The sequence below is a fragment of the Furipterus horrens genome, unplaced genomic scaffold (assembly GCF_987537825.1).
Source record: "Furipterus horrens unplaced genomic scaffold, mFurHor1.1.pri manual_scaffold_6, whole genome shotgun sequence".
Lineage (NCBI taxonomy): Eukaryota > Metazoa > Chordata > Mammalia > Chiroptera > Furipteridae > Furipterus > Furipterus horrens.
The window spans coordinates 185,105,629-185,119,681 of NW_028327176.1; the positions used below are offsets into that span (position 1 = coordinate 185,105,629).

Consider the following 14,053-nt stretch of genomic DNA (forward strand, 5'->3'; position numbering starts at 1 on the left):
TGAATGAACGAGGGGGAAATGACTGCGGAAAACCACTCTCAGAGGACAGCGGTCCAACGACACACCTCAACTTCAAATTTTAAAGAAATGTTCACTTTTAATTTGGCATTGACGACCTCACAGTGCGCACAGTGAGAGAGAAGGCATTTTGCTAGCAGCATCCCCCCTTTCATCTTCGGAATATTGTGCTCACCCTCTTCAAACCACCCAGGGCGAAGGTCCTTCGGATAACTCACGTCCCACAAAAAAAGGGTTCCCTTTCACCGATCCAGATCCCGTGCGTGGGGGTCCCCGCTTCCCGGCGCACAGACAGACAAACGCACTCATTGTCTGCGCCACCCCGTCCCTGGGGTTTGACGAGCGTGCATTTCCTGCGCCGAGCTGCTCGCGGGCTTCCCCGGCCCCCTGCCCCCCCCGCCTCGCAGCGTCCGTTTTTAACGTGTCCTCCCCACGCTACTAAAATGCCTGGGCACGACGTTACCAAATAAATGTAACACCGGGAACTTTCCTTCCATCTGCTACCCTCTAAGCCCCCGCCCGGGCAAGTTCTCAACGGTAACTAAACCCAGCCGCTCGTGCGAAGGGGCCAGTCCGCACGGAAACAGCAAATAGGTGGACAACGCTGTTTCCTGAACTTGAGGTTCCGGGGGCGCGTTCGGTTTTCGTTGCGAACAACGCAGTGCCGTCCAAGGGCCGGCCGAGCCGCTCCGCCGTTGGCCAGGCGCGGGAAGCGGGCCAGCAGCGGGCGGTGCCGGGGCCTGCGGAGCCGGGCCTCCGGGCGGCGACGCTCTGGCCCGCGCCCCTCGATGGTTTCCGCGCGGCCGCCGCAGCCACGCGGTCCAGCCGCCAGGGGGCGCGCTGGCCGGCGCCGCCGATCTCGGAGCTACGCGGTCCGACTCGTTTCCGCCATATTGGATGCCGCAGCCGCCGCTGCCAGCGCTTCCTCCTCCGTCTTCCCGGTGCGCGGCTGGTTCCTGCGGCCCGAGCGGCGGGGAGGTGAAACAGGAGCCCGTGGGAGGGCCCGGAGGACGGGGGTGGGGAGTGTAGCGGCCGGGGGTCCAGAGTGGAAGGCCGAGACGGAGCGGGACCGAGCGGAGAAGGCGCCACGGCCCAGCCCCTCCCCCGCCGCTGCCGACCCGCCCAGGCAGCGCCTGTGTTCCCCAGCCCGGCGCTCCGCCCGCCCTAGCGGCCATGCCCGTGCTGCGCTGCCCCTGAGGGACTCCTTCCCCGCCGGCGCTTGCCCTTCCGCGTCCGACCCGGGGTCGCAGCGGCCCGATCTGCCTCCGGCGCCCCTCCTCGCGGCTGCCCTGCCGCCTCCGTCTCGCTCTGCCCACCCAGTGCAGTGGCCGCCGCCGGGCTCGGGGCCTCCGCACCGACAACATGGAGGCTGTGAAAACCTTCAACAGCGAGGTTGGTATTGCAGCCCGATCCCTCCGCCCGGGCCCGGGCCCGCAGGAGGAGGGTGGACACAGGCCTGCGGGGCTTTTCGGGACGGGGCGAGTGGCGGCCTAGCTGGGTCCCCGGGGGGGTGGGGGGGAGGGGTGTCTCTCTGCCCCGGCGCCCCTCCCCCGAGTGCGGGGGGAGGGCCGTCCCGGGGCGGAGGGAGGTTCCCGAGTCTCCAGCGCCCCACTGAATGGCTGCGGGCTTGGCGGGGAGGCCCCGTCGGGCCCTCCCCCGGAGGCTCCTGGCTGGGCTCTCGGGGTCGGACCCTCCGAGGCCCGGCCCGCCCCCCTCTTTCCTGGGCCCGTGGGGTCGGAGCCGCGCGCAGGACATCGCTGTCCAGCGCTGCCCGGGATCATTCATGAGTCAGGCGCCGAGGGCGGGGGGTGCGGGAAGGGCACTTACGGGGTGCTGTGCTCTGGTCACAGGGCACGTAGTGTGCGTGATCGGGACCTTGTTGGCTAGGGAACCTGCCAGCCAGGGGCTCCCCGCTAAGAGGGTGGTCGGTCGGGAAGAGAGGTGACTCTTGATTTTCTATTCTCAGCAGCCCCCCGCCCCCCATCATAACGACAGAAAGACAAATGGTAGGAAGAGCTTTGAGCGTGGAGACAGGGAAGATGCTGGGGAGGGATCCCCCATGGGCTCATTCGCATGTCACATCTTAACACGACATTTTTTGTTTTTTTAACACGCAGGGGGCCAGTTTTCACTAACTGAATTTACTAGTTGAAGGGAGCCCAGGTGTTGATAAAGTGTATTTTTAAAATGTTAAAACTGCGACTTAAATAGACCTTAATGCAAACATTAAATAAACATAACAGGTCCATGCCTACCCAACCAGAATTATCCTTAACCTACATGTGTTAGAAAAACACTTTAATGTCATGTTAACTAAATGCACATGAATTTAATGAACTTTTTTGATGTGGAAGTGCTAATACCCTATTCAGTGGTATGATTGACAAAATCTTATTCAGCTCTTAAAGTACCAGACCTGTGTTGCTAATTTTAAGGGGACAATACTTTTAAAAGTTGCTTTACAATTTTGTTTCTTTCCATATTCATCCCCTCTCCCCGCCATGAATGGGCCTTTGGGAAGCTTAGCAAGGAGGCTGTAAGTTAGATAACATTCCTGTGAGCTGGACTCTATATTAGAGCAGTGATACAGGTGTATGAAAACAAACGTATTTCTTTTTGTAAAGGGCTTTAAAAAAAAATCATTCCTTTATAAATAGCAATAGACGAGAATACTTTTCACTTTATTTACAGATTTATAGCTGATAATTTGGGGCAAATTATAAAGTTCGGTTCTGCTCCCACAATACTCTATAGTGCTTAAAATCTGGACTAGAAAGTATTCAGTGCTGCTATGTTTTAATTTGTCGTTAATGGTTTCACATATGCGGGAAACCTCCCCCCACCCCAGCTCTATGTAGCCTTTTTATTTGCTACATAGAGTGCTACAGCATTGATACAGTGTTTAATTTTTTTTTTTTTTTATTAAAAAAGTCCTTTCTCTTCTGCTGAAATTATTTGATTACCCCACCCCTCCCCTTTTTGATGGTGTCTCTCCTGTTTGTCTGGAGGGTTCTTCCTAAATGTCCCCCGTGGGGTGTAAAACAGGATCCCTTGTGTGGTAGATGAAAGCAGGCACACCAATTGGTCACAGGAGAGCACAGGGCAGCAGAAATGTTACAGTTGGTTTTTCGTTCAGTATTGACATTAAGTATCAGGGACCTAACATTTACCTGGCATTTACCCTCTTGTTTACTCTTTACAGGAACAGTAGTAGTATTCCCATTTTAATGTAGGTAGTAGTCGCCCCCTCCCTCTGTGGATTTCAAATAACTTAAAACATTATTTTAACTCTTTTGTTTCCTAATTGCTCACATTTCACCATGTTTGAAAGTAGGGTTAGCTTAAACATAGTAGCAATACAGTTGTCAGCAGGTTGAGGAAAGGAAATACTTTTGAAGAAGATTTATAAGAAGAATAGGCTTAAATACATATATATATGTATATGTATATATATATAATGTTTAAACACAAAATTCATAATCTTGTTAGGTTTTTGTTTCTATTTTGGATATAGTTTCTGTGAATGTAATGCTGATGTGAAAATTTTGTTGCAAGTAAGCATATACTGGGAAATAGTGTATTAAATTGTGTAGCAAAATGAAAATAAAGAAGTGTGAGTTACAGGATTAGGAGAAAAAGATATTTTAGGTTTACTTATAGTGAATTTGGTTTTTAAAAGCATTTATCCTTGGGCTGAGCCCTTTGGCACTTTGCTACCTTTGAAGATACCTTTGAAGCATTGAACTGTGAAGAAATTCCATTTGCTGTCCAGTCCCAGGGAGGGGGTGCATAGGAGAGGCAGCTGATCTCTGTCTCTCTCCCTCTCCCTCTCCTGTCTCTAAGAAAAGCATATCACTGGGTTAGGATTTAAAAAAAAAAAAAGTTAAAAAAATTTCATTTCCTGTGTAAGGCACCACAATTCAGCCCTAAGCGTAATTATTAATGTTTGTAAATGAAATATTTTGATACTTAAAACGTGTAATATATGAAGTGCTTAGCTTTCATGGCTTCCTAATTCTCAGGTTTTTCAAGACTGCCCAGTTGGTTTGAAAACAAGATCATGCCAGAAATTTTAGTTAAGAAGATGCGCTTTTAATCTGCAAACAGTGGATGAGTTTGAAAATCCATGAGCTTATGCAGGATATGTATGGATCCTGATTGTCATGCCCCCTTCCCCGTGAATTCTCAAAGGGGTTCTGTGGCCTCCCCACCTGTGTGTTCAAAATTACTGTTAGAAAATCCTTCATGCAGTAAATTCTTCTGAATGAGCCCGAGTTAAATGAGATTGAGGCTCAGGAATTGATATTTAGGCCCCCACTATGCCCATTGTGTGGGAAAACCTTAATTTCTACTTAAGTGTCATTGTGATGGAAGACTTAATCCCATCACCACTATGTCAGTTCCGAAATGAAAGAGTTTGTCTAGATGGGCATGTAAGACTTCCTAAGAGTCAGCTGGAGAATTGTCATTACAAGACACTAGTTGTCACTGCTCTGAGATGGTGGCCTTTCCTTTTTACGGTTTGGAGTTCTCATCTCAGTTAGAAGGGTCTCACTGGTCCTCTTACACCTGTGGGCTAGTTTAGGGCCACAGTTGATGACTGGTTGGCAGCAGTTTCACGGGTTGTATATTTATACTCTGTCTTGAAGCCTGCCGCTGGATGGGGGTTACGATGGTAGGGTTTTTGAAAAGAGAACAGAGAAAAGAGCAGTGCATGACTCTTTGTTTAGAAAATTATAACTTAATTGGAGGGAGCACTTTCATAACATAGGAACTCCTGATATGTTGAAAATAGAAGGATCTGTTTGTTATACATTGGTTTTGCTTAGATAAGAAAGTGAACGGTGGGGGAGGCTTTGCTTGTGTATGGGATAGTTTTAATATTTCAAGACTTCAAAAAACAGCCCTGATACCATTATTACACTTCAAAAAATTAATAAACCTTGAATCAGATACCAGCCAGTGATGTTTTTATAAGGCCCTCGGGTAGCCAGTTGCATGACGCTGGTGGTTTCCCCCACAATGCATTTCTCCTGCCCTGGATGGGCAGCATGGGGAGCCCTAGGACCAGACGCGCAGGTATGAGACGTGCTGGGGAAATGAGTGCCGTTCAGTCTTTGGATTTCCCTTGGACTATCAATTCTCAGAGGAGTCTAGTGCCTTTTATTTTTTTAGGGTACCTACATTCTTAGTGTTTTTTGTCCTTGGGATTTGGTTAGTCAGGTAACTCATTCTTTAAACTGTTAACAGGATGCAGACCTTCCAGAGTCATAACACCGTCCTCTGCCTTGTCTTGCACGTCAAAAGTGAAATCCCATCTTCATTTCACTCCGATTTTGTGTCAGGAATGTTCATTTGCTTAACTGCGGGACTTTTTATATTCTTTTCACCAGTATCTAGGAGTAGACATGAGCTGGTAGAGAACAGTAGGAAGGGAATAAAAATGTGAAGAATTTTTAAAAATTTGTTCGTTTTTCCTTTGTGGTTCAGGAAAGGGAATTTATGTGAAGCGGCTATAAAACATTGCGTTTTCTTTCATGTTCATCTGCCAGGGAATGTTTCTCCTTTTTCTTTCCTATTTTAACTTTCCAGTGGGAATTTTGGTGTCCATCAGGCCATCTTTTATGTTTCTACCTTGTGAAATTCCTTCAAGATGTAGCATACTAAGTGTCGTAGAGGAGGGAAACCTTCACGAACCCCTCGCTGCCCCAGTGATTTAGATCAGGGTTTCTCTAACTTAGCGCTATTGATATTTTCGACTGGATAATCAGTTACTCTGAAGAAATTGTAGGGTCGTTAAGCAGCAATCCTGGCTTCTACCCACTATCGTGACAACCAGAGATGTCTCAGGACATTACCAAATGTCACTTGGAGGGCTAAGTTGACCTTGATTGAGAATCAGTGATTTAGCTCCCCTGTCGAACAGTCTTGAAGCACTCTGTACTTACCCTTGTACTGATTACTAATTTTAAGTAATTGGTAGTTGCCTTTCCCACCAGACTGAGTTTCACGAGGGCGATGACCATATATTGTTATTGCTTTGTATCCTCAGTACATAGCACTGTGTCAGTACGTAGTGTGCACTAAATACAGGTTTCTTGACTGAATGGGTAGGTGGCACCCAAGGTAGCTGGTCCATACCGGACCAACATAGTTAACACCTCTGCACATTTGGTTAAATAAAGGACTGATTTGAGATTATATTTAGATTTCCTGTTGGAAGATCCTTAGACTAAATATAAAATTAATATTTTGAAGGACTTTGTGTAAACATTATTTTGAAGATCATTTTACGGCAGTGTAGGAATATAGGAGATTAGGTGGGAAATTTTAAATCCACCTAATGTGTTTCTAATTTTCACTTCTCACTAAGGGGACTACTCCAGTGACGGTTCCAGTTAGGTTAAATCCATCCTAAGTTTTATGTTGTAATTATGCTTCTTTGCTTTATTGTTTTTCAGTTTAAAACAATATATGGTAAAAGTTGTGGGTTTTTTAACCAGTGTTTTAAAAATTTAGAATATAAGGATAATTGAGATTGATAATTTTGAGGTTATATGACCTGAGAGGGTTACAGTCTTAATCATTCAAGATTAAATATAAAAACTTTTGACAAGATTGAAATTTATGTGATATATATATATAGCTTAACCATTCCTAGGCTCACATTGAGTTTGTTACGGTAGTTTTGTTTGAAATTTTGGGACGTTTGTATTGCCTGGTATCCAAAATAGTTGTATTTTATCACTTGTTCCTTTCTTTTAGAAGTATGGTTGCTTTGAATTACTGACTGTATTACTACTTGTGCATGGAATTTCAGATATCTCTTTCTAGGGCCAGTTTTACTGGTGTTGGACAACTTCTAACTCATCATGGTATGAGAGAATGTAGTCAACCTTGACCTTGAACACTGGCTGAACTCCTAAGCTCTAAGTGAGCTCATTTTTTTCTGGTTTTGTTTTCTCAACATCTCTCTCTACTCCTCTCTCCCAGGATTGTGCCTCTACTTCCTGCTTGTACAGACTGCTTTTCCAGCAGCATGGACACAAGAAGCATAGTAAGATGATTATAATCCACGGAAGGCAGGCCCTTGGGAAAATCCTAGGTTTAAACTGGTACTGAAACGATGTCTTGGTTCTATGGGCAGTCCTTGGGAAGCAGAATAAAGCTTGTCACTTAGAATGTATTAGTAATCTTAAAGAGAACATGCAGGGAATAAGATGAATTTCTTCACTAAAAAATAGGTGGAGAAAAAAGTTATTTGCTTAATAGTGAGCATAAATCATACATACTGTGGTTGCATTTATTTCCATTCTCCACATAATTTCACTGTATATTTTGTAAAAGAAATATAGCATTACTTATTTAATATGAGTAAATTGCAGCCCCCTTAATTGGATGTTTGGAAATAAAATAAATCTTATATTTTGAGAAAGTTCTTCAGACTATAAGATGACAAGTCACTGACTGATATGCTGTAGGAATGGAGAAACAAAAATGACTAAATCAAACTTCTGACTTTTTAATTATAGAAGAGCAGATTTTGGTGGAGGTACTACTAGAGAAATAAATGCTGATGAGAAATGTTTCTATAGCTCATGATTTCTTATCTGAGTTAATGCACTCTCAAGTTCGATTGTAAACATGATACATTTACTCTTTCTGATTTTGATTTTATGCATTTGTCTTTCTAATTCTGCTTTACAAGAGTTTCTGATAACACCATATTTTAAACTCAGGGAAGGGTATGTAAATGTATTATGGTATCTAGTGCTATAGGTTAAGAAATGTTATAAACTTTGACATTACTCTATTTAGTCAGAATGGGGAAAAAGGTTATTAGATCATGTTTTTTTAAAGACAGTGTGGCTATTAAGTTAATGTATGCCAAATTTGTTTTTTAAGTAATTCTGCAACTTAATGTACTTTATAGAGGTTACTTGAAATACCTGAGATTTCATTCTTTTGTTCATTTGTTCATTCATTTAACCGGTGCTTAATGAACGCTAACCATGTGCCAGACAGTCTTCTGTCTGCTGAAATGGTGATAAACAAGACAAATGAAAATCTTACCCTCTTGGAGCTTATGTTCTTTAATCCTTTGTGTGCAGTGACCTTGCTGCAGAGCTGGTGACTCAGGTTGATTCTTTGCTAGAGATCGCTCTGTCTGTGACACTTCTGTCCAGGCTCCGATGTGCCTGGTCTGTTCTCAACATTTTACCGTACGAAGTCCACTTTGTTCATCCACTATTCAAAATAGAGATTGAGCAATAGACCTATTTAAACAACACTGTGTTGTTATGTTTTCAGTGGTCGGCTAATGTATTAAAAAATGCCTTTGGTATTTTGGAATCATAACATTTTCTTATAAAATACAGCTATTTAGGGTGGTTTGTCTGGGAGTTATTAGCCTCCATATGCAAATAATTAAAAATCCTTTTCTTAAGTGGTGACCAAATCTTTATGAATGTAGAGGAATAAATTAATATTTATATTTTTAAAACAAGCTTTTTCTTGATTTGAGTATTCTTGAAGAAATTTGGTCTCACATTTTCTGAATTTGATTTGACTACTCAGGGCTCATTTGAGTAGCTTGTAAGTGAAGGATGAAACTGTTTGGATCATGTATTTTACTGTGTTGAACATGGGAAATAATGTACAAACCTTTTTGTACTGAGTCACAGTATGTAGAAGTTTGACCAGTACAGTACACCTGAAACTAATACAATGTTATCTGTCAGTTATATCTTAACTTTTTTAAAAAGGTTGACCAAATGGCTTTCTTGAATTTAGTAATGTTTTAATACTGTAAAGTTTTTCTTGGCAAAAATAGTTATTTGGATTTATTGAAATATTTGAAGCTATATGGGTAAAAAGAATGTTGAAAATGTTAAAATTTTTACAAATCAAAACAACTCATATAGCAAATGTCTAATTTCTATAACAGCTGCTTGCTATGATTAAAACAAACAAAAAACCTGGGTTACGTATTTTTGAAGTACTTTTTCTTTATCAAACGTTGTTAAAAGTGAGCCACTGTAGCCCCGGGCAGTTTGGCTCATTGGGTGGGTGTTGTCCCACACACCAAAATGTTAGAGGTTTGATTCCTGGTCAGGGCACAGACCTAGCTTTTGGGTTCGATCCCCGGTTGGAGCGTGTTTGGGAGGCAACCAGTCAGTGTTTCTCCCCCTTCCTCTCTCTAAAATCAAAAAAATATTTAAAAATTAAAAAATACTGAGCCACTGTAATATAGAGCATTATAATCTGCCAGTCTTTTCCCTAACCATCATCATATTTCACCAGCTGTAGGACAACCTTGTGAGAAAAGTAGGATAGGTGTGTCCCCTTTTTTACAAGTGAGGAAACTGAAGCCCACCATTGTGATTTTACCCAGGAAATGCAGCTTCATATGTATTACATCTCAGACTAGAAGAACCTAGGTCTCAAGCCCTGGTTGAGATGGTTTCTTATCTTTTCTGTGTAAAGGAGAACCATCACTCGATTTTCCATAATTCCGTTTCGCTAGCATAATTCCAAATATAAGTTAACTATTTTTTCCCAGTTTAAAAAATTTTTTTTTTACAACTTCAGATTTACAGAAAAGTTGAAAGAATGTTAAAAAATTTTTGTGTATACTTCATCCTGATTCCTTTACCTGATTATGACTACATTTTCTTCCTTACCCTGTACATACACATGAACACATGCAAACTTTTGTTTTGGAACATTTTGAGAATTCGTAATGCCATTTATAAATAACCTTTTTCTAAAGAGAAGGATGTTCTCTTCTATAACCATAATACAATGCTGCGAATCAGGAAATGAACATCGGTACATTGCAATAGTTGCAGACCTTATTAGATCTCACTGATTGTACCAGTCACGTCCTTAACAGAAGGAGTACACTGTGCCTTGCGTCCAATTGTCTTGTCTCCGGTGTCTGTTGGTCTGAAGGAGTTGGTTATTATTGTGTCTTTGTCTTTCATGACCTTTGATTATATTTGATGAGAAAGGGCCAGTTATTTTTAGGATTCCCTAATATGGATTTGCCTGCTGTTGCTTCATGAGTAGGTTTGGGTTATGCATTTTTGGCAGGAGAACTCCAGAAGTAATTGTGTCCTCTGGAAGCACATGATGTCCATTTATTCCATTACTGGGATGTTAACTTCTTTTCTGCAAGGTTTCTCCATTGTGAAGTTAATGTTTTCCTCCTGGTAACCAGTGTCTTAGAGGGGATATTTTGGAACTGTTATCTAACTTGTTACTCATCAAATTTGCAGCCATTTGTTTTAGCATCCATTTATAGTTTTTGCCTGAATCAGTTGGTGATTTTCTAAGTCTATTGTTTATGTATCAGTATTAGTTGACATTCCGTAAGGGCCTTTCTTTCTCCCCATTCGTTTATGTAGGTATACATATCAGTATGAACTTACGGATTCATTTTTATCCATTGCATTTTTTTCATGCTTAGATTGCCTCAGCTTTGACCAGTCAGAGTTCATCCACGCTGGCTCGTGTGTGTGTGTGTGTGTGTGTGTGTGTGTGTGTGTGTGTGTGTGTTGACATGTGCTCATCATTTTTTGAGTACCCTCTTTCTTGTATAATAAGACATTCCTACCCCAGCCCTGAAATTGGTCATTTCTCAATGGACCCCTTGCAGTTTCTTCTAATGTATATCTGTGGACAGATTGAGCTGGAAATTATGTATGTGTGAACATATATATACATATATATATATATATATATACACACACACACACACATATATATATATACACACACACAGAATTTTATTGATTTACTTTTTATCTATTCACCTAAAAAGCCATTGAGTTCATCCTGATAATTCCATTCCAGCACTGAAGGGGTCATTCTAGCCTCTCCCCTTTCCAAATCTGTAATTTCTTCCTCTGACTGAGAAAACTGGTTTCTGTCCTTCACAATATGTTTACTTATTACTATATTTGATCAACCCGAAGATACATGAAAGTAGTTTCAGAGTTGCTAAACTTTATGTCTGTGAAAACAAATCTGTAACTAGAATTTAATATTTGTTTATAGTTCACTTTTTGTTTAGACTTAGGGTATATAGTCAAAACACTGTGTTTAAGCATTGCTTTATTTTCGTAAATGTAGTTCTATTCGCTTAAAATATAATTAGGTTCATTTTTTCTGTTTGCATTCAGTTTTGTTTTTTTCCTTTTTCATCCAATTTTGTTATTTTTTAGTATTCAAAACATTAAACATAAACTAACTTTAATCCTCCTTTATTTTTTATTAGCTTCAGCATCATAACTACTTTTGCTTTGATTTAAAAAAATTTCCTTAACATTCTTCAAATCAAAAAGCCAAAAATTCAGAGGTTTAGATGTAGAGAAAGTTTTAGATCTGTTTCGAATAGCACAGACTCAGTTCATGGATGGAAGAGTATGGATTCAAAAGCTTTTATTCTTGTGACTGGAATCTTCATTCATAGGGGTCAGTAGACTTTTTCTTTAGAGGACCAAATAGTAAGTATTTTAGGTTTAGTGGGCCACTTAAGATCTTTTTTGCATATTCTTGTTTTTCGCAAAGCCATTTTTGGCTTGGGGGCCTACCAGACAGGGCGCAGGCCACACCTTGCTGGCCCCTGCTACAGCCCATGCTATTTATAAATGAGAATTAAAATTGAGTGGGGAGATATATTCCCTATAGGCCTTATGAGGCTTATTTCAACATTAAAAGCAAATATAAGAACTTAAAAGGCTGCATTTGTGAAAATATTCAAATATTTTGTGCACTTAACCACCATGTGCAGACACTGTTGTAGAGTCTAGAAGTTTAATAGTCTACAAAACATTTAAAAAGCTTGCAAAAGAGCTCTTGCCCTCGTGGAATTTACATTCGGCTTTTGTGGGTGTGTGCTGCAGGTGCGTGTTTTCTTGTTTTCTTGTTCATTTAGTGACATTTTATCTACTAAAAGTTATTTTCATGTTAATTGCAGAGCAAGCATTTTTTCTTAAAAACGTGATTAAAAAATACAGCAAAAGGGGCGAACTTAAAAGTTCGGCTTATTTCTTCCCATCTCTTTTTTTGTGAAGTGATTTTTATTTGAAAAGGATTCATAGTCACGAAGCTTTCAGGGTGCAGCTACACTCAAACTCACTAAAAAGGAGGGCAATTAAGTAAAAACCTCATTAATTGGAACAAAGAATCCAGGCTTGAGTGGTAAATACATGTGTATTATAGGATCTTTAAAAGTATTACTCAAATATCTAACAGTAATTCAAGTAATCTTTCTCTAAGGCTTTAGTGAATAAGTGGGAATGAGGGGATTCTTAATGTCCGTAGTTAAGGACCACTGTGAAAGGAGTCACTACGTAGTTTCTTGAAATAAGGAGAAATCGCCTGATAATGTTAATATTTATCTAATAGAAGTTCAAGAACTATGTGCAGGTTTATCTATTTTGTTCCTGTCTAAATACCAACACTGCTGGGGGTGGGGATCATCAAAATGAGTTTTACCATGTTATGTTTGTTGCTGAAATGACTTATTTGAGTATTTTTCTTTAAGTGTTTAATAAACCAATAAGTGCCTTTTAATTTTTTTGTTAAGCTTCGTTGAGATGTGAGTAATTGCTTTTGTAAGGATTATTAACATTGGCTTTTTTTTTTTTAACACCAAGAAAAGTAGTTTTCAATACAGTAGCAACTAGTGCGTGGAAAGAATGCTAGAAAGTATTTGCTGGTTGTTTGAGCTTTACTGTTTATGCACATTTGCCACTTAGCAGGCATTGTATTCTGCAGAGCGGTTGCCAGCATTAATTAGATACCTGCCTCCTTTTTCTCAGACAGCTCATGTTCTCACAGGGTTGGGGGTGACGGTGGATTGCCACAGAGTTAGAAGGAGGTAATGTGACGAGTATTGTGATACAGAGTAGTGATGCTGCCTTTGTGGACTGTGTGTGCACTCTTCTGTGTATATCATGTACATGTATGAGGGAGGAGACATTGTGTGAGGCGAAGAAGATCATTTTCAAGGAGATGTCAACTCTGGGTCTGGTCTAGGGTTGGGAGGGGTGGCAGAGAATTGGGCCAGGGTGGTCTCATGGAGGCCCTTGTGTGCTGTGCCCAAGACCTCATTTTTCATCAGAAGGGCGTGGAGATTCTGAATGGTTTACATAAAAGCATGAGTTTTAAATTTGTGTTTTAGAAAGGTGATTAGTATCTCTGTAGCAGGGCAGGACAAGGGAGGGGTGAGGTTGTGGGAGAAGGGAGGTTAAATTAGTACGGAGGAGATGAGGGACTCAATGAGGGAAAGCATGGGGAGAAGGAGGGGTGAATGGAAGAGAAATTTAGGAATGATAGAGAGCTGGCTATGAAGAGGAAGAGGGTGGTGCCAGGGCTTTGCCTCAGCGACCAGTTGGGTAAAGTGGTGTGGACCAGTCACTAAGATGGGCAGCTCAGGAGGAGAAGAGGGCTGGGTTGGATGGCGGATAATTTTTCCGCGTGGAATGAAAATCTTAAGCATGGAAGGAGGGTTGAAATCACCCATATCTCAGCCACCCAAAGACACTTGCTGTAGTTTTGTACTTCTTCATGATTTGGTATCTGGTACATTAAGGTGGAGATGCCCAGCTGGATATATAGGTTTAGGAGAGGGTATAATTGGCTGTGGGGCTGATGTAGAGAAAGAATAGAAGGAAGCTTAGGGCAAAATCTGATGGATTATTAAATGTTCCTCAGTTGCTCCCCACCCCCCAGAAGGCTTTGGCTGCCCCTTTTTCTTATCATTGTATTTGTGAACACAAGGACATTTAAAAGCAGCTCCATGGAATATACTTGCCTTTAAATTCTGCTTATACAACCAGATGTTCTTGTGCGCAGTTAAAATTTAAGTAGTGACTTGAAGGATCTGTTTGTTTATTTATCATTTTTATTGTTGACACTTACAGATGCGCCATTTTCTACCCCTTAATTTTTTTTAATTGTGTGTGTGTGTGTGAGTGTGAGAGAGAAAGAGACAGACAGACATTGATTTGGTATTCCACTTATT

The 14,053-nt window shown here is 41.5% G+C and overlaps 1 protein-coding gene across 6 annotated transcripts in view; it reads left to right on the plus strand.

Annotated features, from left to right (window-relative positions):
• Positions 1 to 896: 896 nt before the first annotated feature.
• Positions 897 to 14,053, plus strand: part of SCAF8 (SR-related CTD associated factor 8) — a 164,585-nt gene continuing 151,428 nt past the window's right edge. For 4 of the 6 annotated variants that reach the window (XR_016511664.1, XM_090280003.1, XM_090280005.1 and 1 more), the window contains exon 1: positions 1,306 to 1,410. Coding sequence is in view for 5 of the 6 variants with exons in the window: in XM_090280003.1 (XP_090136129.1) it covers positions 1,381 to 1,410 (30 nt within the window). In the remaining variant the exon portion in view is untranslated. Of the gene's footprint in view, positions 1,044 to 1,215; positions 1,411 to 14,053 lie in introns of those variants that run through there. The other 2 variants (XM_090280007.1, XM_090280006.1) reach the window with 2 other exon arrangements.